Consider the following 24235-nt stretch of genomic DNA (forward strand, 5'->3'; position numbering starts at 1 on the left):
AGGGTGGGAATGAACTTGCCCAAGAGGAGAGCTGGCAAGAAAGGGACATGGCCAAAGAATTGGAAGGAGTGTTATAGCAAGCAGTGGAGACTCAGGACAAGGGAGTCAACAGGTACAGAAAGCATGGGGAGGTGGAGGAAATTCTTGAACCTTCCAAGAGGCTATGACTCACTAGCTGTGGTGACACCCTGAAACTTTCCACCCTTCCCAAGAGGTCCCCACCAGCTCTGCCCACTCACCTTCCCTACCACCCTCTGCTTCCGCCGGGCTACACCATCAGCCCTCACCAATAAGAAAGTACTTTATTCTCCTGTGAGGAATAAAACAGTACAAAATACACCTTACACTTGACCTTTGCTGAAAGGCCAAGGAACTACAAAATACAATTTAGGAAAATCCCTCAGAGATAAAACCCAGCCTGCACTACCCCAAGCCCCGGCCCACCAGCACCCTCTCTTCAGGCACTCTCAGCAACTCAGGGTGGCTGGGCTTCCTTGCAGGAGCCGAAGCAGGGGATCATCGGTCCTAAGTGCAAAAGTAAGAGTGCGCTGTTGATAGTGCTTGGGGTCACACTCCAGGTTCTCGATCACTTCAGCCAGCAGGTGTGCCCGCTCCACACCTGAGCCGGGAGCCTCGAAGCCCAGGGCAGTGAAGTGCACATGCAGGTGGTAGTAAGAGGGCAGGTAGTGTAGGTACACGCGCAGGCGGTCTCCTGTCACCTGGTAGCGCTTCAGGATGGCTTCCTGGTAAGGAAAGACAGTGGCAAAGGGTCATCAGAAGCCAGCATCCCATCCTCTGCTCACCCCAATTGGACCTTTTATATCCTTGCTCCAGTTAGCCTGGGATGGCTTACAACACCCTCCCCGCACCAGCTCTCTGCCCCTTCTGCCATCTATCCTGGTCTTCTCTCTAAGAAACTGAAAAAACGCGGTGACGCAGCCAAGCTGAGAAATTCCCCAATGGAAATGGCTCTCAGTCAGTCACACCAAGCCCCAGAAAACATGGACGTCTTCCTTTGGCAGTCCAGGAAGCCCCAGATCCTAAGGTCAGCCCAGCTCCCTGTAGCACCTATCAATTTAAAGTAGGCAGGGAGAAGCACCCTTTGGGGATGAGGCTGTGTGGAGATGGGGCTGTGCTAGGAACTTGGTAGAAGGGAAAAGATGCAGGAAGGAATTTCAGGAAGGACTCTCAGGCCTCAGCAGCATTCCTTGCAAAAGAAGAAAGCACTTAAGTTGGCCCTGGTTCCCTTTCCCACCTCCACCTTTCTCAGAGACAGAGAGAGTTCTACCAACCCCACAGCTCCCTCTGAGGAGAAAAAGACTTGGCCTCTGTAGGCTCAGAATTTAACCCCAAATCATACTCTGCCTTTGGTGCTATCAGTGGAGAATCAGAGTGGCTGGGTGAACTGCGGGGAAGAGGAGAACCTTCTGGGATAAGCAGAGCTGATGGACAGGACAAGCCTACCCAAACTGCCAGGGCAGGGAAGTGAGAGAACATTGCTCTGTGCTACTTGTTGTATCCAAAGGCTACTTCTTGAGGAAAACTAGTAGCCCCAGGAAGGAAAAGACACCCAGAGAAGGACACCAAGGGGGAGGCGGCAGTTAGGGCACAGGGGCAAGGGAAGCAGTACCTAGTAAGCACCCCAGTATTGTCCTAAAAGGGGCAGAGTGCTTCCTGGCTAGGCACCCTTGCGACTGTTGGCCCCGACAGGACAGGTGTCTACATATTTCAGAAAAAAGGTTGAGACTCAGCTTGTAGAGTGGTGGTTTCAAAGGGGATCCTAACAGGGACAAAGAAAGTGACCTGTTCAAGGGCCCTGATAGCTACAACCCAAACATCAGGCCAGGACTGCAAACCCAAGCTTCTGGTCATTCTTCTCCCACCCTCTCCTGCCCTGATGGCTCCTTTCTCTATCCTATAATGTCCCAGAACATAAGGTGCTGCAGAATTCAGCCTGCCTTCAGTCCAGGTGAGAAGGTGTGTGCACATATACAAGTCATGTGACCAATATCCAAGGAACTCGTCTAGCACATGGTAAAACAGATTCTGGGATGGGAGGGACCCAACCTATGGGGAAGAGAAGCATCCTACATGGGACGTGCAGACAAAGGCACGTCTGGAGGTAAGGAAAGGGATAAAGTAGAGCTGGGGTGCAGGCCAGGGCTGCCTGTGAACCAATCTAGTGAGTTCTAGTAGCATTCACAACTGAAATCCGGACAGACTCGAGAAAAGTGAGGAAAAAGACCCAGGGGAGACACTGGAATCTGCTAGAACCCTGGGCTTCCGCACTGTGAAGCAACTTACTTGTCCTTCCCGGAGAATGTTCCTCAGTAGCGGCAGGTGCTCTGGAGTTAGGTCCCGAAGTGATCTGATACCCCGGCGATGGCAGATGGCGATCAAGTACAGGTCATCAAGCTGTGTAGACACCAATGGAGGAACAGGACAATGCTAGGTTCAGCAGGGAGGCTAAGCCAGGGCATTCCTACCCACCAGGCTCCACCAGGAAACCCTACAGCAGGACCAAAGAGCAGGTACTATAGGTGGCTGTCTGCCCTGAATGACAAGACCAGCTGAAGAACAGGATTTCCATGTGTTCTTCATGTTAAAGCATCTTAAGGATCTAGGTATGGTGGAACATGCCTGTAATCCCAGCACTGAAGCAGAAGGACTGAGAGTTCAAGGCCAGCCTGAGCTATACAGCAATACTCTTTCTCAAAAAGTAGAAGAAATCAGAAAGAAAAGGAAGGAAGGAAAAGAAACAAAAACAAACAACATAAGCTCACCTTTCAAAAAACAACAAAACTCATCATCTGGGAATGCCTATATATATATACTCTGCACAGTGGACAGGGAGAGATGGGCAAGTTCGGGAAGAGCCAAGCACAGGTCTTTGTCCTGAAGAATTTACAACTTAATCCACGTCAATCTACTGTATAAAATAAAGCATGGCAGCTTTTTCTTTCAGTGGTACTGAGAGCAGACCCTAGGGTCTTCTGCATGCCTATCACAATCTCCCTACCTAGCTACTACTCCATGACATAAAGGGACCAACACATGAGAGGAAAACGGCTCCAGCGAGCTGGGTGATCCAGAAAGTTCTAGAAAAGGCACGGGAGCAGATCTAGAAGGCTCAGAGAGAGTGGCAGCTCCATGTATGTGGAGTCAAAGGTGCATGAAGGGTGCGGGGGACACATGGAAAAAAAAGAGTCCAGGGGTCTGTCGGCAGCCAGCGCCACAGTAACCGTCAACTCTTTCTCTTTCCTATCTCACTGGTTCACAGAGGCCCTTCCTGCCGTCCTTCCTGTAAATGGTGCCTGGCTGAAAACCTGGAGGTCACAACACAGCAAAGAACCAATGTCAACAAGATCCTGTGCCAGAGAGCAAACGAACTCTTTCTCTTGCCCGGAAACCTTCCCCACACCCTCCCTGCTCCCCAAACCTTGGCCTTGCTTGGTTATCAAAGTCGTGTGCCAGGCTGCGGAGTGAAGTCCAGAAAGAATCCAGTGCCTCTAGTCCTGAGGTCTGACCTGCTAGATTCCTCAAGGAGATAGTTTGGAGACCATGAGTCACCCAGCCAAATCCCCAAGAGCCCCAACTTAAGAACTGGGAAGGAGAGTATCCACAGAATGCCTGCTGTCCAAGTATGTCATTCTCTTCATGGAAGTCATTCTTCCCATGAGAGTTCCCAGAATCTGGGCTCTGCCCCAAGGCTACTATCTCAGCTGTGCCCATTAGGCCTTTCTTTTACACAAGTTCCATCTGGAGTCTCCCTTCATGCCTTGTGCCCAGGTAATGTACTTTCACATTAATGAGCAGTCTAAGGAAACACAAGCATGTGACTTTTGGTGGGGGGGGGGGGAGGTGGAGCAGGGTTTCTCTGTGTAACTTTGGAGTCTTTCCTAGAACTTACTCTGTAGACCAGGCTGGCCTCGAACTCATGGAAATCCATCTGCCTCTGCCTCCCGGGTGCTGGGATTAAAGGCGTGTACCACCACTGCCCAGCATATAGGTCATCTCTTAATAGAATTCAATAGAACTGTGGTGGTACACACCTCAGGAAGGCTGGGGAAGAAGACCCTGCGTAAACAAAGCAAGGGGTGGGAGAGGCATGACCTAGGAAGGCATAACCTCCGGCAACATGAGACACTTGCTACTTATTTGCTGAATGGGTGAAAGAAAGAGCAAATGAATACAACCAGGGTCACCAGTTTGAGAACAATAAATAAACTTCTAAGGCTAGAGACACAGCTCATGGCTAGAGCTCTTGTCTGATATATTTGGTACCTTAGGTTTGATTCTCAGCAGAAATGGATAAGAAGAAAGAGAAGAACAATATGTTTCCAGGAGACATGGCAAGCAAGACTCAAGGGTGCCAGGAAGGCTCCTTAAAGCTGGAGTACTCCATTTCCTTAATTCTTCCTTTGACCCTCAGCCCAGAAAAAGAATCAGAAGCTCAGATTTGATCTGTCTTACTCCTGGGGACGCTGCCAAGTCTAAAGGAGCGTTGACGTTCCCTGCTGTCACAAGTCAAGCAGCTGAGGCACTGAATAAAATATGGCACTGTTAACATACAACTTAGGAAAGGTCAGGAAGGGCCAACTTTCACTAGCAAGCAAGGTGGAGCACTTAAGTTGGCCCCTTCATTACCGCTGCAGTGAGGAGTTCCAGCCATGCAGCTAGTCTCAGTGCAGTGTCCAAAGCCTTTCCCAGCTTAAAGGGCCAGATGGCTGATGATTTCTGCTCTCTACGCCATGGGCTTCTGTAATGGACATGTACAAGTCTGTCTTCACGTCTCTCTGTGATCCCTAGGCTGCAGTCTCCCTAAAGTCACAAGCACTTCAGTCTTCAAGAATGTCATGAGGCAGTTCTTCCTGTCCACACCTACTTCCCATGACTAACAAGGCTTTAACCTAGAATTTCCAGGTGCAAGGCTGCCGGAGGGGACACACAGCCTACAGTCATGGAGGCAAACATCCCTCCATGCTACCTTTTGGCTAAGAGTGGAGTCAGAAAAGGCTTTTAGCTGATCTATGGAAGCAAAAGCGGTTGCCTATAAGAGCTATGCACTGTCAGTTGGAGGAGCGCGGGTCATTCCCTACTGGATAACAGTAATCAGCACCCTAAGGGGGCAGGATCCCAAGAGGCAGCCCAGCAAGGAGGCTGGACTACTCCAACACCTAGTCTTTACCTGCTGCTGGTTCCACTTGAGGTCTGGGATGAGGACAAAGCCATCGGCAGGGTCCGGGTTCTCAAAAACAATCCGGTCAGCTTCAGCCTTCTTGTCAAGAATATTGTACACCCACTGGAAGGAGAGAAGAAAGGGTTCACAAACTCACTCTAGCTGGCTGGGGCCTTCCAAGAACAATGGTCCTACTACAAAAGGCTACAGAGTCGGGACAGACAATCACTGGCTCTGGAAGATTCTCCACTTCTACCATAGCTGAGTCCTGGCTCTCACTGTCAACATTCAGGTCTCTGCAGCTCAGACAGGGATGGGCCCTTTAGGTTTCTCCTGGTCAACACAGATATCCACACTCCATCCCTGTCCCTGTGCTAACCTGTCCAGTGCCTACCAAGGCAGGGGAGATACTGTATATCCATGGACCATTCAAAGAGGCCAAGAGCACAGAAGTTTCTTTCTGTAATGGCAGTCAGCTGCAGTGCAGTAAAGCCTTTGGTTCTACGGGCCAATGAGTGAGTGGGATCTGTCACCTGGAGATGCTGGAAATGCTATGTTTCAGCAGGCCTTGCAGGCAGGCCCCACAAGTCAAAGCAAAACAGAAAAGCACACAGACACAGCAGGTTTCAATGGTACTCTCACGGGATTTCCCGCTCTCTTACTACCTTCTGAGTAGCAGCTGACAGTCTTGAGGCCCCTTCCCTCGTCCTGAATAGACTCCAAGGACATGGCTGTACATGTGGGAAGGGGAGGGGGGTGCTTTGTGAGAAAACCAGACTGAAAGGGGGTTAGGCTGAGGGGCTCCCAAGCTCACAGCACTAGAACCCAGGAGCCTCTGGTTCTCCTGTTTTCCCAGCTGTGAGGGTCCTTTGCACCCAGGAGCGTCCCACATCCAAAGACATAGCTGTTAGCAAACGGGGTGAAGTGAATAGCTGGGGTCACACCTCTACCCCTTCTTCCTCCAAGTCAGGACTTCAAGGTTCACAAAGAGAGTAGGCAAGGCCCTGAAAACCCTCTTCCCACTCCAAGAAGTGCTGGCATAGGCAGTGTCCCCAAAGGCCAAAAGCAGGGGGCTGTCCTGGGGTCTGTACCCATATATTCAGTACCCAGTTGGAATGGGGGCAGGGAGGAGAGGAATCTGCTGGAGATACCTTGGGGTCCCAACAATTATTCAACGTGACACTTCAGTTCAGAGGGCTTGAAGACCCCACAACTAGATTTGGAGGACAGACCAATGAGTCACATGGCCTCCCTAGAACAAGCGAAGATGAGCCACTTCTTAGAAGTCGTCTGGAGACCACTTGTGAAGGAACCAGCTTGCATACAGCAGGATGCTCCCTCCTAGACCCTGGATTAGGCACAAACCAGACCCAAACATCTATTTTCACAGGCAGATTCTTGATCAAGTGGGGAAGTGGCTGATTTCTGACTCAGGCAGAAAACAGCAGCAAATGACCTTGTAGGTGTGTGTGTGTGTGTGTGTGTGTGTGTGTGTGCATGATTTTTTAAAGGGGGAGATCTGTATTAGAATGGGTCAGGATGCAGTAGTACGTTTTGATTGGATGTTAATTAGGATGGCCAAAAGGGGAGCTTTTGATTGCTGGGCTTCAATATTTTGACAGCTAATCTTGGGGATCAGCTTTAGGAATGAGTCCGGTAAGAGAAAGTATCCAAATAGACCTTGGTGGCTAGCTTTAAGGATGTAACCTATGGTTTACAAGGGAGAGGAAAGGGGGAAGGGCAAGGCCTGCTAGCACCATATTCGCCATGCCCAGGCCTGCAAGAGCCCTTCAACTTGGAGATGGTTTCTCCACAAAGTACCTGTGGCTTAGCCACATACAAGCTAGGGCCAAGATTCTTCTATAAGCATTTCCTTCGCCACTGACTGAAGCCTCCCAGAAATGGGAAAGAGGGAGACCCCAATGACTTCTACCACGAAAAGTCCTGGTGCACCTCACAGTTGGCCTCTAGGACTATCCTTGCCCGGAGGCACACACCTCCCACTGGAGAGCAGCACACACTATCTCAAAGCAGGAATGAGCTCTGGAGCACAACAGCACCTCCTCGGCTCCACTCTGACTTGCTTCCATGGGCAAGCAACTGACTCCTCTTACCCACAACAGCCTCCTGTGATCTGTGCAGGAGGCTTGTGAGGAAGATTTTAACCAGGACATGCACATAAAAGCATAAGAGCCTGCATGAAAAGGTGCCCAAGGGACAGCAACAGTGAAGAAATGACAATGGGGCTATTTAATGGGGGAGGCAAAACAAGAAAGGCCACAGCAACCTGCTGTCATCATCCCCCGTCTGCAGGTGAGGAAGAAGCAGGCGCAAGGAAGTTCAGGCAAGCCCATGAAATTCCAAGCCTGGGAACCTGGGCACAGCATATCCTGCCTCTTGGGAAAGGCCAGGCCAAGGGCAGGAACCTGCATCCACAGGAAGTCTCATGGCCAGCAGCCCAGAGAAGAAAGGCATGGAAAGGGAACAAAATTCACACAAAACTCCCACAAATGACAAGAGTCAGGGGATGGAAGGACTGCCCCTGAAAGCCAGTCCTGGTGGGCAGTCCATGGAGCTACAGCGTGACACTGACAACAGCTTCTAAGTCCCCTTTCCTCCCTGGACCTCCCAAGGGACATCTGGTCCCTTTCCATTCTCCCTCAGTCTTCACTCCACTCACACACCCTGCTGCTCTCCGCCAGCCATGCTTGCCCGTTTCTCTGTACTATCCTGTGTGGTAATGGCAGCTCCACACAGAACCCTTTTCTATATGGGCAACAGCAGTGGGCACATGATAAATGGGATGCTTCTTAGTTCCCACAAACCTAACTGAGAAGAGCTGTGAGTCACAACTTCCAGACGCCAGAAGGTGAGAAACAAAACACCAGCGGATGCAAAAGCTGAATGCGAAGGTTTGCAAATGGACTTTTAGTCAGGAGATGTTGAAGGCATACCACTGCCAATTTGTGTCTTTTATTCAACTTCTACTAGGAGGTTGTAAGTATTTCAAATTTGAGGAACCAGACAGAGTAACTTGCTAAGGAGCCAGACATCCTGGTTTTCTGTCTTGTCTCCAAAAGACCTGTGTGAAGACTGAGGTAATGCATACAAAATGCCTACAGCAGTTCTTGGCACCCAGCACGTGCTCAGTAAATCCTAAACTGAACATGATATCTTCCACATAAGCATCCCCCACCAAAACAGTCAACATCCTGCCCTTGTTAATGGAGGCTCCCCTGTTCACTCTTCACTCTAGTAGGACCCAGGGTCACTCCACAGTCCTTCGTCTCTGGATCACCAGTCTTAGCCTTGTAACCCAGCTGTGGCTTCCCCCCGAGTGGCTTCTTGTCTTTCTCTGCTTTGGATCTAGGCTGGTTTCTAGTCTTGCTCCATTTGTACTTGTTAAATTTGATCGCACTATCTACATTTTTAGAAACATCACAGATATTTAGGGCTGGAAAAACAGCTCAGGAGATAAAGTACCTGTCACATAAGCAAAAAGGCCAACCAGAGTTCAGATCCCTAGCATCCACAGAAAAAAGTCTCTGGTAGTAATCTATCTCAGTGTTCAGGAGGCAGAGATGGGGAATCCCAAGGGCAAGTTGGCTAGCCAAGTTAGCTGAGTCTACACTCTCTCAGTTCAGTAAATAAAGTGAAGAGTGATGGAGACAGACATCCAATATCCACCTCTGGCCTCCACAAGCAGCAGACATGTATCTACAAGCATCTACGCACATGTGCACCCACACAGATGCGAATATCTATATACATACATGCACGTACACATGCCAAAACAAGAAGAGCATAGATGTTTTAAAAGATTTATTACATATATAGTGTTCTGACTGCATGTACTCCTGCACACCAGAAGAGGGTACCAGATCTTATTATAGATGGTTGTGAGCTGCTGTGTGGTTGCTGGGAATTGAATTCAGGACCTCTGGAAGAGCAGCCAGTGCTCTTAAACCTCTGAGCCATCTCTCCAGTGCCCAAGAGCATAGATTTTTAAAATGTATACATGGGGCTGCCAAAATGGGTTATTGATAAAGGCACTTATTGCCAACCTTGATGACCTGAGTCTGACCCACGGAATCCCTGAGTTGTCCTCTGACTTCCACCTGTACACCATGGTGCACATGTGCGTGTGCACACACATACATAATAAAATAAAAAAAATAAATTAAATGCAAAAAAATTCATTAAGAAAATAAAATGTATATGCCCCAGGTTTAGTCCTTGAAGGGCCAGACAGTGGATAAAAAAACAGAATCTCCTGCTGCTGTTTTTAAAAATGTCCTCAAGTGCCCGTGCACATCCAGTCTCCTGAGCACAGCCCGCAGACCTCCTCCAGGCCACTCAGGGCCACCCCCACTGAGCCCCATGGAACCTGTGCCTAGTCACGCCAACACCACGCCCCTGGACCTACTCTCCATTTCTCGGGTTCCATGTGTGCGACCCCATGTCTACGGTGGTTCCTCTCACAACATCACCACTGCGCTCACACAGCCCACCGGTGGGCCTGTGTCATTATCACTGCTGTCTATCTGCATGCCCATCTTCCCCGACAGACTCTGGACATTAGCTAGGGCTTGTCAGTTGGGAGCCTCCCTAAAGCCCCGCACAGGGCCCCGGGCACAGCAGATACTCAATGATACAGAGACTACTGCCAGTGACGCTAGAGGCTTACGCCAATCAAGATTTGGAAGAAAGGAGTTCTGCCGGATTACTTCTGTTTGCAAGTGGAACCAGGTAATGGCGCACAATAAGGTAGTTACAAGACTCACATCAGTCAGACGAGGGTCTCTTCTCTTGAATCCCACATATATACAGATAGCCCCACAAAACTGACGTTCCGGAAGGTCCCTCTAGGACACTACACCAAGACAGAACAAATGCCAGGACGTCTTTAAAAAGAAAGGGGCTGGGATGTAGCTCAGATGGTAGAGTGCTTGCCTAGCAGTCCCCAGTACCATGTAAATTGAGTGTGGTCATATGCATCTGTGGCCCTAGCATTCCTGGGAGTGGGGCAGCAGAGGCAGGAAGATCTGAAGTTTGAGGCCATCTTCTGCTACATAATGAGTTTAAGGCCTGGACTAACTGGCATCTTGTGTGATGGTTAGGTTTTCTTGTTGTTTGTTTTTGTTTTTCCGAGACAGGATTTCTCTGTGTAGTCCCGGCTGTCATGGAACTTGACCTGTAGACCAGGCTGGCCTCAAACTCAGAGAGCCTGGCTCTGCCACCTAAATGCTGGGATTAAAGGCATGCACCACCACTGCATGTTTGTTAGTTTTAATTGTCAGCCTGACACAACCAAACATCACCCGGAAAGATTAAGTCTCAATGAGGGCTTGGCTAGATCAGGTTACGGGCATGCCTGTAGGGCGGTAGTTCTGAACCAGTGAGTTGAGACTCCTAAGGTGTCTGATGACCCTTTCACAGGGGTCACACATCAGATATCCTGCATACCAGATATTTACATTATGATTCATCATAGTAGCAAAATTACAGTATGAAGTAGCAACGAAATATTTTTATGGTTGGGGTCAGCACAACACGAGGAACCGTGTTAAAGGGTCGTAGCGTTAGGAAGGTTGAGGACCAATAATACAGGGAATCAACTTGATTGACTTAACTGATGTGGGAAAATTTAGTTTGAATGTGGGCAGCAACATTCCCTGGTTTGGAGTCTCAGAATGTAAAAAAGCAGAGAAGACTAGGTGGGCAATAAGTACATATGTATTCATTGTCTCTGCTCTTAACTATGGATGTGATATAATCAGTTGTCTCGGCTCCTGACACTGACTTCCCCACAGTGGTGAACTATAATCTGGAATTGTAAGCTAAAATAACCCCACCCCAGGTAGCTTTTTATCAGGATATTTTAGTCACAGCAGCTGAAATGAAACTAGGACACCTTGTTTCAAATTTTAAAAAGGGGGAAAGAATGAAAGATTTTGAGCCAAAGGAACAGTGAGTAAATTCTGCTGGGGGGTAGTCATAACTGGATTTCACAGTCTTATACACTGGCAAGAAGGCTGTCAGTACCTGGTCTCCCAGGGGAACTGCTTTCCTCGAGCACTGACAGTCTCCCCTTCCTTATTCTCTGTTACAACTGACAGCACCCTCAAGCCTGGGGTCCACCCTTCCGGACTCTAGAGGAATGGCTATGAGCTTCCCATCTAAGAATACTCTCTCCCATGTACCGCGAGTATGGAAACAGCAGTAAAAAAGACTCAAAGAGAAAATGAGTGAGCGATAACGAGAAGGAACCGGTGAATGCCAGTGAGTGGGCAAGGAAGTGACTCATCAATATGCATCCATAATATCTAACTGTTAGTATCCACATGGGGCCAATTCCAGGCAGAGGCTCTGGTTGGCACTTGGCCTAAACCGAAGACCTGCCAGGATCTCTGAGCTAAGCATCCTGTATCTGGCTCAACCGGAGTACTCTGTCATCCTGTATACACAGGTCTATACCAAACACACACTGGGGACAACAGAGCAGTCTGCTGTGGAATGAATGCAAGGAGAGGGAGGGACAGGGAAGTTTTTGCTCTTAGACTTGTCTCCCGCAGGAAAGACTAGGGATAAGAGGCTGGATCAAGGTCACCTAACCCAACAGAAGGCTTTTATCCACCCACAGATCTTTAGTGAGGACATATTCAGACTATACAGGACTACTGCAGAGCAGATAAAATTTCTCCAGCAGGATGGATTCTCTGAGAAGGTCAGTGGTGTGCCCAGTACCTCATAAAAGGCCCAAGATCACAAAGCCCGCTGTGACTGCCCTGGATAAAACAGCAAGCAGCCCACACCAGGAGGCTCCACTCCACAGATCCGTCCACGCTCCTCTTTGCAGTCTCACAGGTACACATACTGGGCAAGCCCTAGGTCACCTCTGGGATGACCCCAACAAGTGCTTGCAAGAGAAACCAGCTACAGATCAACAGTTTATGAGTCCTGGCAGTTAGTCACCTGGATGCTGAGGCTCTGGGACTCCAGGTGGGGTAAAGTGATGTTCCTGTAGTCATCTCCAGTCTCTCGGATCAGGCGGAGGTCCTGACGCATGTATTTTTGCAGGTGCTTCTCTGTGGCAGGGTACACCACAGTAGTCTTTATATCTACAATGACAGAGCATAGTCTAATTAGAAAGAAGGACCATTAGATCATGAGCTGAGCCACATTCCTTACAGAACAAGGCTTTTGCTGATGGCTCACTGGCCCCTCATGAAATTAACTATATCCACCTCACCTCCATGTTCCAGGCACGGTGACCAAAGGTTTCTCACTTCTTATACACAAATGTCTAAGAATGTGGCTTTCTGGATGCAAAGCCGCAAGTGTGGCTTGAAGCCCACTGGCTCTCTTAAGGAGGGGTAGCACAGCATAGCTCAGAGGCTCAGTGTAGACAACTCTGGAGCCAGGCTGTTTGGGCTCAAGGTCTGTCTGCCTCTGTCTGTTCCTCACTCACTCGGAGTGGGATTGTGGCCCTAAATTGGGAATTTGTACGCTGTGACTGCCCCATATACCAAATGAAGATAGCAACAGTTCTCATGTCACAACACTGGAAGAAGAACTGAGTTTATCACCCGAGAAGCACTTAGAACAATGTCTGCTACATTTATGAAGTGCTTATGGAACAGACAGCTCAGGAAGAAAAGGCACATGATGCTAAGCTTGATGGGTTTAAAACCTGGGATCCACATGGCAGACAGAGAAAACCAACTCTTGCAAGTTGGTCTCTGACCTCTACACATATACTGTGGCCTCTCCACACACACACACACACACACACACACACAAATAAAAAGCACTGGACGGTCAGTGCAGGTTTCTCAGGTGCCACCATCAACACTTTGGCTCGAATGGCTCTGTAGTGCAAGGTACTGCGGCATGTCTACTGCAGAAGCAGCCCAGCCTCAGTGTGGAGGTCTCCTCCCTCTGTAACAACCAAACGTCTCCAGACATTTCCAAAACTGTCCTTTGGAATTTTTCAAGAGATTTTAGGTTTTCAAAGAGACTTTGGATTTTAAAAGAGATTTAATTTTAAAGTGTTTCAAACTGTAAAGAGTGTGGGAATTTTTAAGTTTGCAAACTGTTTTATATTGAGATTTTACTAATGTGTGGTTTGGAGATGAGTAAGAAAGGAAAGGTTACAGCTTAACAGTGACGTGTGTGTCAAGCTGACAAGGCATCAGCTGTGCTGGACGGTCTTATGTCAACCTGACACAAGCTGGAGTTATCCGAAAGAAGGGAACGTCAGGGTTTTGGGTTTTTTTTTTTTTAAAGGTCCCATAAGATCCAGCTGTAGGGCATTTTCTTAATTAGTGATTGATGGGGAGGGCCCAGGTGGGGTTATCCCTGGGCTGGTGGTCCTGGGTTCTGTAAGAAAGCAGGCTAATCAAGCAATGGGGAACAAACCAGTAAGCAGCTCCCCTCCATGGCCTCTGCATCAGCTACTGCCTCCAGGTTCCTGTCCTGACTTCCTCTGATGATGAACAGTGACGTAAGAGTGTAAGCCAAATGAACCCTTTCCTCCCTAACTAGCTTTTGGTCATGGTGTTTCTTCACAGCAATAGCAACCCTAACAAAGACACTGTTTGTCTATTTGTGTGTCTGTTTAATTGATACAGTCTCACTTTGTAACCCAGGCTTGCCTGGATGTCACTGGGTAGATCAGGCTGGAGTCGAACATGTGGAGATCCCACCTCTGTTCTAAGTTTTAATTAGCAAGAAATCCTAAGCTGGGTGTGAGGGCACATGCCTTTAATCCCAGTACTCTGGAGGCAGAGACAGGCAGATCTCTGTGAGGCAGACTTCTATGTAGTTTGGCCTATATATTGAGTTCCACCTCTTAACACAGAGAAACCTCATCTTGAAAAACCAAAGCCCAAAGAAATCCTGTGATTTTCCTTAGCAGACTGTATTTGAATGTCCTGGTCTAGCACCAGCTGCCTATGGTTAAATCCTTCCCACTACTGCCAATAAAATCTGGCACAGCTGGTGCTTCAACAAAGCTTGCCAGGGGAGGGAAGGATGGTGACCTGGGTGTTGCGAAATCAGTTGGATGTTTCCGAAGAGGCCCATATGCCCCCCATGTGGGATTCAGATGTATTCTTCCAGGGAATACCTTTGCTGGAATACACTGGCTCTATACATCAGCACCCAGCTAAGAACCAGCAGCCTGCACTTTCAGACTGGATCTGAGGACACAGGTGGTTCTATTGCACTTTTATGAATAAGACAAGAGAGTTGCAGAACTCAGATCGCATCCAGTGTGATGCTGGAGACTGCAGAAGCAAGACTGGAACAAAGGCTGCCTGTGGTGGTTTCAATAGGGAGTGGCACTATTAGCAGGTGTAGGAGGTGTGGCCTTGTTGGATGGAGTGTGTCAATGTGGGGGTGGGCTTTGAGGTCTCTTTTGCACAAGCTTCCCTCAGTGTGACTTTCAGACCACTCTCGGTTGCCTTTAAGATGTAGGACTTTCAGCTACTTCATCTGTGCATTACCAGACTCCCTGCCATGATGATAATGGACTGAACCTCTGAACTGTAAGCGAGTCACCCCAATTAAATGTCTCCTTTTAAAAGAATTGCCATGGTCATGGTGTCTCTTCACAGAAATAGAAACCCTAACTAAGACACTACCTTAGCCTAAAACTGGGTGTTCTTTCAAGACGGTGGCCCAATTCTTCTAAGCCAAGTCAGTCGACATATGCAGGTTACACACCAAGCACATGACTTCCAGTGAGCACCAAGCATCGTATTCCATCACTCTGGGGCAAGGTAGAGGGACCCAAGCTTGGGTACCATAGCAGCCAAATGGTTCACTTTTTTTGCTGGGTGACCCTGAGCATATAGCCTCCTACAGGCTCATAAAGGGTGACCCCCAGCTGTTGTTAGCATTAAGGAAAGCATGTCATCTGGATCACCAGAGACATTAGCCCAATTCTCTGGACCTGACCCTGAAAAGAAGGTACAAAATCCTCACAACCTTTTGAAAAAAAAAAAAAAAGACTCTTGCTTTTCCCTCTTCATGACTCTCTAGTATGACTCTCTATGGTTGGACAACAAGCACATAAATTTCAGGAGGCAAGAGACTGCCTGAAACAGACTGAAGGGCACCATCCTGGAACCCGCAGGGGCCTCGAGGAAAAAAACACCATGGCATCTATAGTGCAAGGCAGAGAATGAAAATAGAGGCTTGAGGCCAAGCAGTCAAGTGTAAACCCTGAGTCTGCATTCCCTAGCTGTGTGACCAAGGGCAAGAGGCCAACCCTCTCTGTTGCTTCAACCCTCGCCTATATAACCTGGGGGCAACAACAGCAGCACATCCTGGCAGTATTAGTATGAGAATTACAGAGGTGAGCGGGTAGAGGACATTTAGGAACTTACACACAGAAGCGCTAGACTGACAACAGTGCCTGCCTTCCCATGTTTCTGCTGGGCTGTCAATGGCCTGAACTGGAGAGAGATGTGCCCTGGAATGAGAATTCTCTTAAAGCTGGGAAGAGATCCTGGAACAACGGTGAGGTTGACACTGGAAAACAGCCTGACACTGTTGGCAGGGGACACACGGCCCTGGGCATATAGCCTGGGGCTCCTGGATGTTCCTGAGAGTGAGCCCTGATCTGCCCAGACTTGTCAAGAATCCAGCCCAGCCACCCAGGGTGCTAGGAGACAGGAATCCTACCAAGCCAGCCCTCACCTGCCTTCCACCCACCTCAGCACTGAGAAACTCCAGAGGCATCGACCATCCTTCCCTGAAGCTGCTGGAACCCCACAGGTTCTTGGAACCCTGCCTGCTAGTGCGAGGCTAAGGCCAGGTTACTTCATTCACCCCTCTTTCCTGCTGCCACTGCTGAGGTCACCTAACACTGCACTGACAAGTGCTTCTCTCTAGGTATGGTATAGCAACCTCCAGTGCCAGCCAGATCCTCCCAGCAGAGGATCCCTGAAGCCTCCGTTGGGGTTCAGGCCAGCTTGACAGCGCGGTCAGGTTCCAGGACCCTCCTTTGTCTATTCTTCCCTGACTTACTGCACAGTTTTCCTGTCTACCTCTGCATGAGAACGAGCCCAAAAAGAGATTTGGCTTATTTATTTTTACCATTTATTTCTAGCACCTTGCAAGCAGTAAGCACTCAATAATAATTACTGCACAAATGGACACATGAGTTTGGCTTTTCCTGACTTTAAACCTTGGAAGGACATTTGTGTCCCAAATGGAATAAAGTCTCTTCGATTAAAAAAAAAAAAAAATCAATGTTTCTTTCTCAATGCTGTTTTCCACTGGCAGCCTCCAAACCACCTTCCAGAGTCTCACCTGCAGCTGAACTTCAGGAGTTTGGTCAAGGGTTGATGATCGATAAACACACAAACGCCTATTAAAAATATGCTGGGGAACAGGAGACGCCTGTGCAAGCTCTACTTTTCCCATGGGTCACTCAATAATTACATGAGCAAACAATGCCCTCTCCTCAACCTCACCACTAACGCAGACTCCAAATCAATCACCGAAACCCCAGCAAATCAAATCCCAAGAACATTTCCCATCACGAGTGGCTTTAACACTCTCCCAAAAGGTTGATGTTAAGGATGCAATGGTGCATGCCTGCAGCCCCACCACTGAGGGCTGAGCCCAGGATTTTGAGGCCAGCGTGGACAATATAAAGAGATCCTGTCTCAATAAACAAAAGAAATCCAAAATGTTAAGCTAGAAAAGAGAAAAGCTGCTGCACTGCTCCAGAGGAGACTAAGTGAATGTAACTGAGGAGGCTGTAGTGGATCCTGTGTGGGACAAGAGCCCTGCTTTACACAGGACACTGAAACAGTTAATAACGGACCCTACAACATGGAACAACTTTGCATAAGTGTGAAATCTGGGAGCATGTTCTTCCAGAGGATCCAAGCTCATTCAATTTCCAGCACCCAGAGCCCGTGGCTCACAACTGCCTGTAAACGCCAGCTTCAGTGGGATCTGACTCCTGTGGCCTCTGCAGACACCTGCATGTACGTGCGTGTGTGCATGCACACACACACACACACACACACCTTAAAATAAAAATAGGAATTAAAAATATGAGATTTTCTGAAATTATCAGTTTGTACATTTTCATACCGGTATCCAGAGCAGCACTGTATCTAAGTGGAGGGGAAGCAAAGCAAAAGGAGACACAGGGAGGGAGGCTCTGAATCTTCCCACTACTTCCCTGTTTTTGTTAGTCTTGTGCTTTCACTTTCTTCAAAGTCAGTGCTTAAGGAGTCAATATCCTTTGGAACCTTGGCTTGAGTTACTAACAGATGCACCAGACTCCATAGTAAGCAAGTAAGTGCATTAACACATTTGCTTCTCACAAGCGAAGTGACTGGGGATTACAACGATCCCATTTTACATATGAGGAAATAGATGCAAAAGTCTGAGTAGTCCGAAGGCCCTGGCATCATAGTGGCAACCTTGTCTAGCCACTAGATGAAACTACTTGGGATCCTTCTCTGGCAAATGCCACCAAGCAAGTTTGCTTAAGGGATCACTTGCTCTTCTTGGCATGATCAATACCCCGCAATTCTTGCACCCCAATCCCTTCCTGTTTGTGTAGCGTGAGAAGTAACAAGGAATTCCTCAACCACACCCTCTTGCTGGCATCCTTAAATCCTCCAAAAGCCCACCCCTTGAACGTTCACAGTATAATAAATGATTCCATGGTACTCCTCACAAAGACTCCTGCGTGTCATGTTTTGTTAAATTTTGCTTTTTATGCTGTACTCAAGCTGCACTTGCAGAGAATGAATGAAGATTCAAGCAGAGCTTGCTTCACAGTTTCTCACTATTCCCTGCTCCCCAAGCTCTAGCCCCATAAAGGCACCACCAGGAACTCCACTCACCACACTTTTGGCTTTTCTCATTCCTACTTGACTTTCGAGATTTGCTATCACTGGACTGGCCACTCTTTCTGGAAGACAAAATTTATCTCAGACTGGTCCTCTACCAACTGCATATGTGGTGTGGGAAGTCCTTCTGTCTATGTGTTGCTTTTATTGCTTAATGAATAAATCTGTTTAGGCCAGTGGCTTAGCAGAATAGGGCAAGGAGGGAGTTCCAAGCAGAGGAGGAACGAGCAGGCAGAGTCAGAGAGAAGCCATGTAGCCTCTGCTAGAGACAGACCCACGAGAACCTTACCAATAAGCCACAGCCACATGGCGATATACAGATTAATAGAAATGGGTTAACCAAAGATATAAGGGCTAGCTAGAAATATGCTTAAGCTATTTGCCAAACGGTATTGCAAATAATATGGTTTCTGTGTGATTATTTTGGGTCTGGGTGTCCGGGGACGAATGTGTGGGCTCCCCCTACACATATAAACACACAAACACATGTCTAGCCACACATCTCCCAAGCCCCCTTCTCACTGTAGCAACATCAGTTTTTGGTGAACTGATATTCAATGCTACCACTGTTTTTCCTTCTTAGAACAATTTCTAACGTTCAAAAGTAGTAATTATTAATCCCAGCACTCAGGAGACAGAGGCAGGCAGATCTCTGAGTTCGAGGCCAGCCTGGTCTACAAGAGCTAGTTCCAGGACAGGCTCTAGAAACTACAGGAAAACCCTGTCTCGAAAAACCAAAAAAAAAAAAAAAAAGTAGTAATTACTTTTTGACTTGGTTAATTTTCTGTTAAGATCAAGAGTTTGGTCAAGAGTCAATGATCGATAAACACACAAACATCTGTTAAAAATATGTTGGGGAGGAGGGGAGGAGATGGAAATTTTAATAAAAAATGTCTTAGGATTACATTCAAAAAAATATGTTGGGGAGCTGGGTGGTAGTTGAGCACCTCTTTAATCCCAGCACTCGAGAGGCAGAGGTAGGTGGATCTCTGAGTTCAAGGCCAGCCTGGTCTACAGAGCAAGTTCTAATACAATCAAGGCTACACAAAGAAACCCTGTCTTGAAAAACAAAACAAAAATGCTGGGGAACAGGAGACATGCAATCTCTGCATTTCCCACACATCACTCAATGATTATATAAGGAAATTTTATATATATATATATATATAATTTTATATATATATAATATATATAATATTCCTCCTCAACCTCACTGCTAATACAGACTCCAGATCCATGACAAAGAAACCACAGGAAACCAAAACTGAAGGCCATCTCAAGACTCACTTTCCTGTTTACATAAATCTTCAGACATGTTAAAACTCATCAGGAACATGAGCAATGAATATGTCTTCCTGGAGCCTCTGTCAAAGTATTACCATCCTGGTACTGTCTTGCCCTTTCCCTGGAACAGTCTTCTTCTTTAGTGATTATTTCCTTATCTTGCTGAAGCAGTGCTCAGGCAGAATTTAAAAGCACATATAACAGGATATCATTCAGCCATTAAAAAGATAAAATTGGGCTGGGGGGGGGGCGCTGGAGACAGCTCAGCAATTAAGAGCACATTCTGTTCTTACAGAAGACCAGTTTAGTTCTCAGCACCCATTATCAGGCAACTCACAACTGTGTGTAATTCCAGCTCCACAGGATTTGATGCCCTCATCTCAACTCACCAGCACATGTCTATGCACAAACCCACACAGATAGAGACATTCACATAATTTAAAAAATACAACTAGGGGCCTGTGGGATGGCTCTGTGAATAAGGGTACCTGATGACCCACATGGTGGAAGGAGAAAACCAACCAGAAGCTGTCCCTGACTTCCATACGTGCCCTCTGGCACATCCATACACATACAAAATAATTTTTAATGTAATAAAAATTAAAAACAAAACAAATCTTAAAGGCTGGGTATGGTATTACAGACTTTTAATCCTGGTATATGGGAGGCAAAGGCAGGCAGATCTCTGAGTCTGTGGTCCAAACAGGGATTTCCAGGACAGCCAGGATTACATAATGATACCCTGGGAAGGCGGTCTTAAACCAGGCCCATAGGTGGCTCTATGGTTGTGTGCTTACCTAACATGCAAAAAGTCATGAGTTTGATCCCCAGGAACACGCGTGAGCGCGCGCGCGCGCGCGCACACACACACACACACACACACACACACACACACACACACGCACGCACGCACACTGTCCTCTCAGCTCCTCTGAAGGCTAAGGCTAGAGTTATCTAAAAGAAATGCCTTTAAGAAAACGCCTCCAGGGCTGGAGAGATGGCTCAGAGGTTAAGAGCACGGGCTGCTCTTCCAAAGGTCCTGAGTTCAATTCCCAGCAACCATATGGTGGCTCACAATCATCCATAATGAGATCTGGTGCTCTCTTCTGGCCTGCAGGCAGAACAGTGTATATGTAATAAGTAAATAAACATTTAAGAAAGGGAAGGAAGGAAGGAAGGAAGGAAGGAAGGAAGGAAGGAAGGAAGGAAGGAAGGAAGGAAGAAAATGCCTCCAGAAGATCTGGTTGTAGGACATTTTCTTAATTAGTGATTGAAGGGGGAGGGCCCAGGTGGTATCACCCCTGGGCTGGTAGCCCTAGGTTCTCTAAGGAAGGAGGCTGAGCAAGCCATGGGGAGCAAGCCAGTAAGCAGCACCTCTTCATGGCTTCCACATAAGCCTGCCTCCAGGTTCCTGCCCTGTGTGGGTTCCTGTCTAGGCTTCCTCTGGTGATGAACAGTGCTGTAGAAGTGTAAAATAAACCCTTTCCTCTCCAACTTATTTTTGGCCATGGTGTTTTATCACAGTAACCCTAAGACAATATATTAAATACATGTGTCAGAGTGTCCTAAAGAAGCCCATTATTTTTATTAACATAGGTTAATAAAACTTTTTTTTTGAAACACTGTCTTGCTGTATAGCTCTGGATGGTTTGAAACTCACTTTGTAGACCAGGGTGGCCTTAAATTCAGATATCCACCTGCCCCTGGCTAACATCAATGGCGAGCACTAGCATGCCAGGTACAAAAAACTTTTAGCACCAAAATCTACATCATATATATGCTTCATTTACCATTAAAGAATCCCTGTTTTGAAAATACATGGAGCCAGTGGCATACATAAATTAAAAGTAAACAATTATTGTTGTGAGATATTTTTAATCACACACCAGACTGTCGGTAAAGTTTACCTTGAATCAGGGGGCACAGCCAGTGATTAGCTGACTGGAATCAGCCACAGAGCAACCTGCAATATGAACAGAGAAGGTACACAGGAAGGAAAGGGCAGGGACTAGAGTTTGAGCTTTACCTCCAGCCAAAAAGCAAGGTCAGCTGGTTGCTTCTCGGCTTCTCTGACCTAACAGGCTTTCACCCCCACATCTGACTTCCAAGTCTGTGTTGGTAAATAGAAAGACAGAGACTTAATTTAAACCTACATATCAGGGCTAAGGCTGCAAGACCAGAAGCCCCACTGGGCTGCAGACAAGAATGAAGGTATCAGTAGCTTCATGTGAAGCCGCTAAGCTGACAGAAAAACATATTACTGTTGTTGTTATTTTGAGAAAATAGTCTTGCTATGTGGCCCTGGTTGATCTAGAACTTGCTATGAAGGCCAGGCTGGCCTCAGGCCTGTGACACCACAGATGACAGTTCTTCTTATTATTCTGGAGAATGAACCCAGGCTCTCGTGTGTGGCAGACAAGCACTCTATCACTGAGTTATATCCCTTCGCCAACTCAATGTTTTTAAAGCTGGTTTCTATTGGTCAAGGAAGAGAAAATGTATTCTGAACAGCTTCCCAGATAAAAGGATTAAAATATCTTCTGTTACTATTGTTAAGAGTATAGGGGCTGAAGAAATGGCTCAGCGGTTAAGGGCACTGGCTACTGTTCCAGAGGACCCAGGTTCAATTCCCAGCACCCACACGGCAGCTCACACCTGTCTGTAACTCCAGTTCCAGGGGATCTGACATCTTCCCACAGACATACATGCAGGCAAAACAGCAATACATACAAAATAAAAATAAATTACATTAAAAAAGAGTATAGAATCATCAAATTTGTGAATTAGGCATCTTAGGTTATATTTCTTTTTGCTGTATATAAAGCTGGATATCTTCATCAGCATGTTAAGTGTAAACAAGGAACACTGATCAGTCAAAACACTCCCAAGGCTTCTGAGTGCAGCGCAGCCACCTGACTTGTGAGGCCTGGGGCAGAGCAGAGAATCTGTACGTCTAACAAGTTCCCAGGTGGTCTGATGCTGCCGGCCCAGGACCACACATGGAGAACAACTGGGCAGAAGCACAACTCAGGTTGCTTCCACAGCGATGGCGCAAGGAGATAAATATGCAACTTGGAGAATCTCAAAACGTCTTTATTTTATTGTCACATTTCTGAATTTGACTAAAAAATTCTAGGACGGACAGGGGTGCTTGCTGACAAATCTGACGACCTGAGTTTGATCCCCAGAACCCACACGGTGGAAGGTGAGACTGGACTCCAGACAACTGTCCCGTGATCTTTACATGTATGCTGTGGCACACCCGACCCTCTCCTACACACCAAATAAGTATGAAGTGATAATGACAACAACAAAGCCAATCCAGGGGAGCTGGAGACAGGCTCGGTGGTGACGAGCATGTACGGCTCTAGAGGGGGACTAGAGTTAGATTCCCCACATCCATGGTGGACAGCTTACAGCCACCTGTAATTCCAGCTCCAGGGGATCTGATGACGCTGACCTCTGCCAGCACCTGCATTCATTTACACAGACACAGGCACACTAAATGAAACGTTTTGAAACAGAAAGAACTCTAAGATGGAAAGCGGTAACTTGGAATCATAAGGCTGTTCTGATTCTGTTGTGATTTGTTTGTTTCTATCTGTTCAATACCCAAGGTGCTACTCACATTGCTGGACACTACACCCATCCCGAGAGCCAACTGCTGGGCTCTTTCTTCCTCTCTTCTTATGGGCGGGGGAGGGGGGACGGGACGATGACAGAGGGTTTTGATCTTAGAAGTCACCTTTCTTCTGGAATTCTCACTTGGACAGTTTATCCTCTTGGATTTGTCAACCAGATTTCTCCACTTTCCTCTCCCATTTTTTTCTTGGGGCTGCTCAGTGGTAGAACACTTCAGTTCAGAGTTATGGGTTCAATCACCAACACCACCCAAAGGTGGCCAAAGAAGATCGGGGGAGCGGATGACATAACTTCATCTACTCTTCCTATTTTTTTAGATTTTGTTTCCGCCGTATTTTAATTTCTAACTCCCTCCCTCTTCTGACCTCCATGAGTACCTGGCAGTCATGTGGTATGCATACACACATATTATAGATAAAATACTCATACACATAAAAATAAATAAAATGTTAAAAACCTTATTCTCAGTATTGTTTGATATAGCCCCATTTTTCCAGACATTACTAATAGCTTTGGAAACTTTCCTTTCACTGTATAATTCTCTATTTCCTCTGAATTTTGTTTCACTTTTATCTATCTTTTTCAGCTGAGGCCTTACTTGGCCATTCTTGCCCATCCACTCATTCAGGCTTTTTTTTTTTTCTGTTTGTTTTTGTTTTGTTTTTTAAGACAGAGTTTCTCTGTGAAACAGTCCTGGCTGTCCTGGAACTTGCTTCATAGACCAGGGCTGTCCTCAAATTCAGAGAGCCGCCTGCCTCTGCCTCCTGAGTGCTGGGATTAAAGGTGTGCTCCACCACCACCCAGCCCACTCATTCAGTTGTAAGAGTGGAGCACCCCAAGGCTGACGGGCTTCTGCTGCCTGAGTAGCTCGCATATCTGTTAAGTCTGAGTCTCCTCCCTTTGTTTCCGAAGCTTGAAAATTTTGTTTCCATCATGAGGCACAGCTCCTCAGAGGCAGCAACTTTGTTGTGTGCTAGCATCCCAGAGAAGGTGCTAGGGAACCCAGGTGCTTTCATGTGCTAGGCCACAATCTACCTACAGAACTGACCTGGATCAATACAGTCTAAAGAATAGAGAATGTATTACAAAGCACATACAACTGCATACACATAGGCATCAAGAAGTCTGAAGGATACATTCCAACATGTTGAGAGAGCACCTAATGGCAGCAGACTTCCTTCTATAGAATCAAAAATTAAAAATCATTTTATTATTGCAGTTTTCCAAAACAAATGAATCGCTA

The 24235-nt window shown here is 47.2% G+C and overlaps 1 protein-coding gene across 1 annotated transcript in view; it reads right to left on the reverse strand.

Moving 5' to 3' along the window:
- Nucleotides 1–283: 283 nt before the first annotated feature.
- Dcps (decapping enzyme, scavenger) overlaps nt 284–24235 on the reverse strand; it is a 42572-nt gene continuing 18620 nt past the window's right edge. The window contains exons 3-6 of the mRNA XM_038322856.1: nt 12155–12300; nt 5189–5302; nt 2305–2415; nt 284–743 (exon numbers count right to left, since the gene is read on the reverse strand). Of these exons, the coding sequence (XP_038178784.1) occupies nt 468–743; nt 2305–2415; nt 5189–5302; nt 12155–12300 (647 nt within the window). The 3' untranslated portion in view covers nt 284–467. The remainder of the gene's footprint in view (nt 744–2304; nt 2416–5188; nt 5303–12154; nt 12301–24235) is intronic.

The sequence above is a fragment of the Arvicola amphibius genome, chromosome 3, assembly GCF_903992535.2.
Source record: "Arvicola amphibius chromosome 3, mArvAmp1.2, whole genome shotgun sequence".
Classification (NCBI taxonomy): domain Eukaryota; kingdom Metazoa; phylum Chordata; class Mammalia; order Rodentia; family Cricetidae; genus Arvicola; species Arvicola amphibius.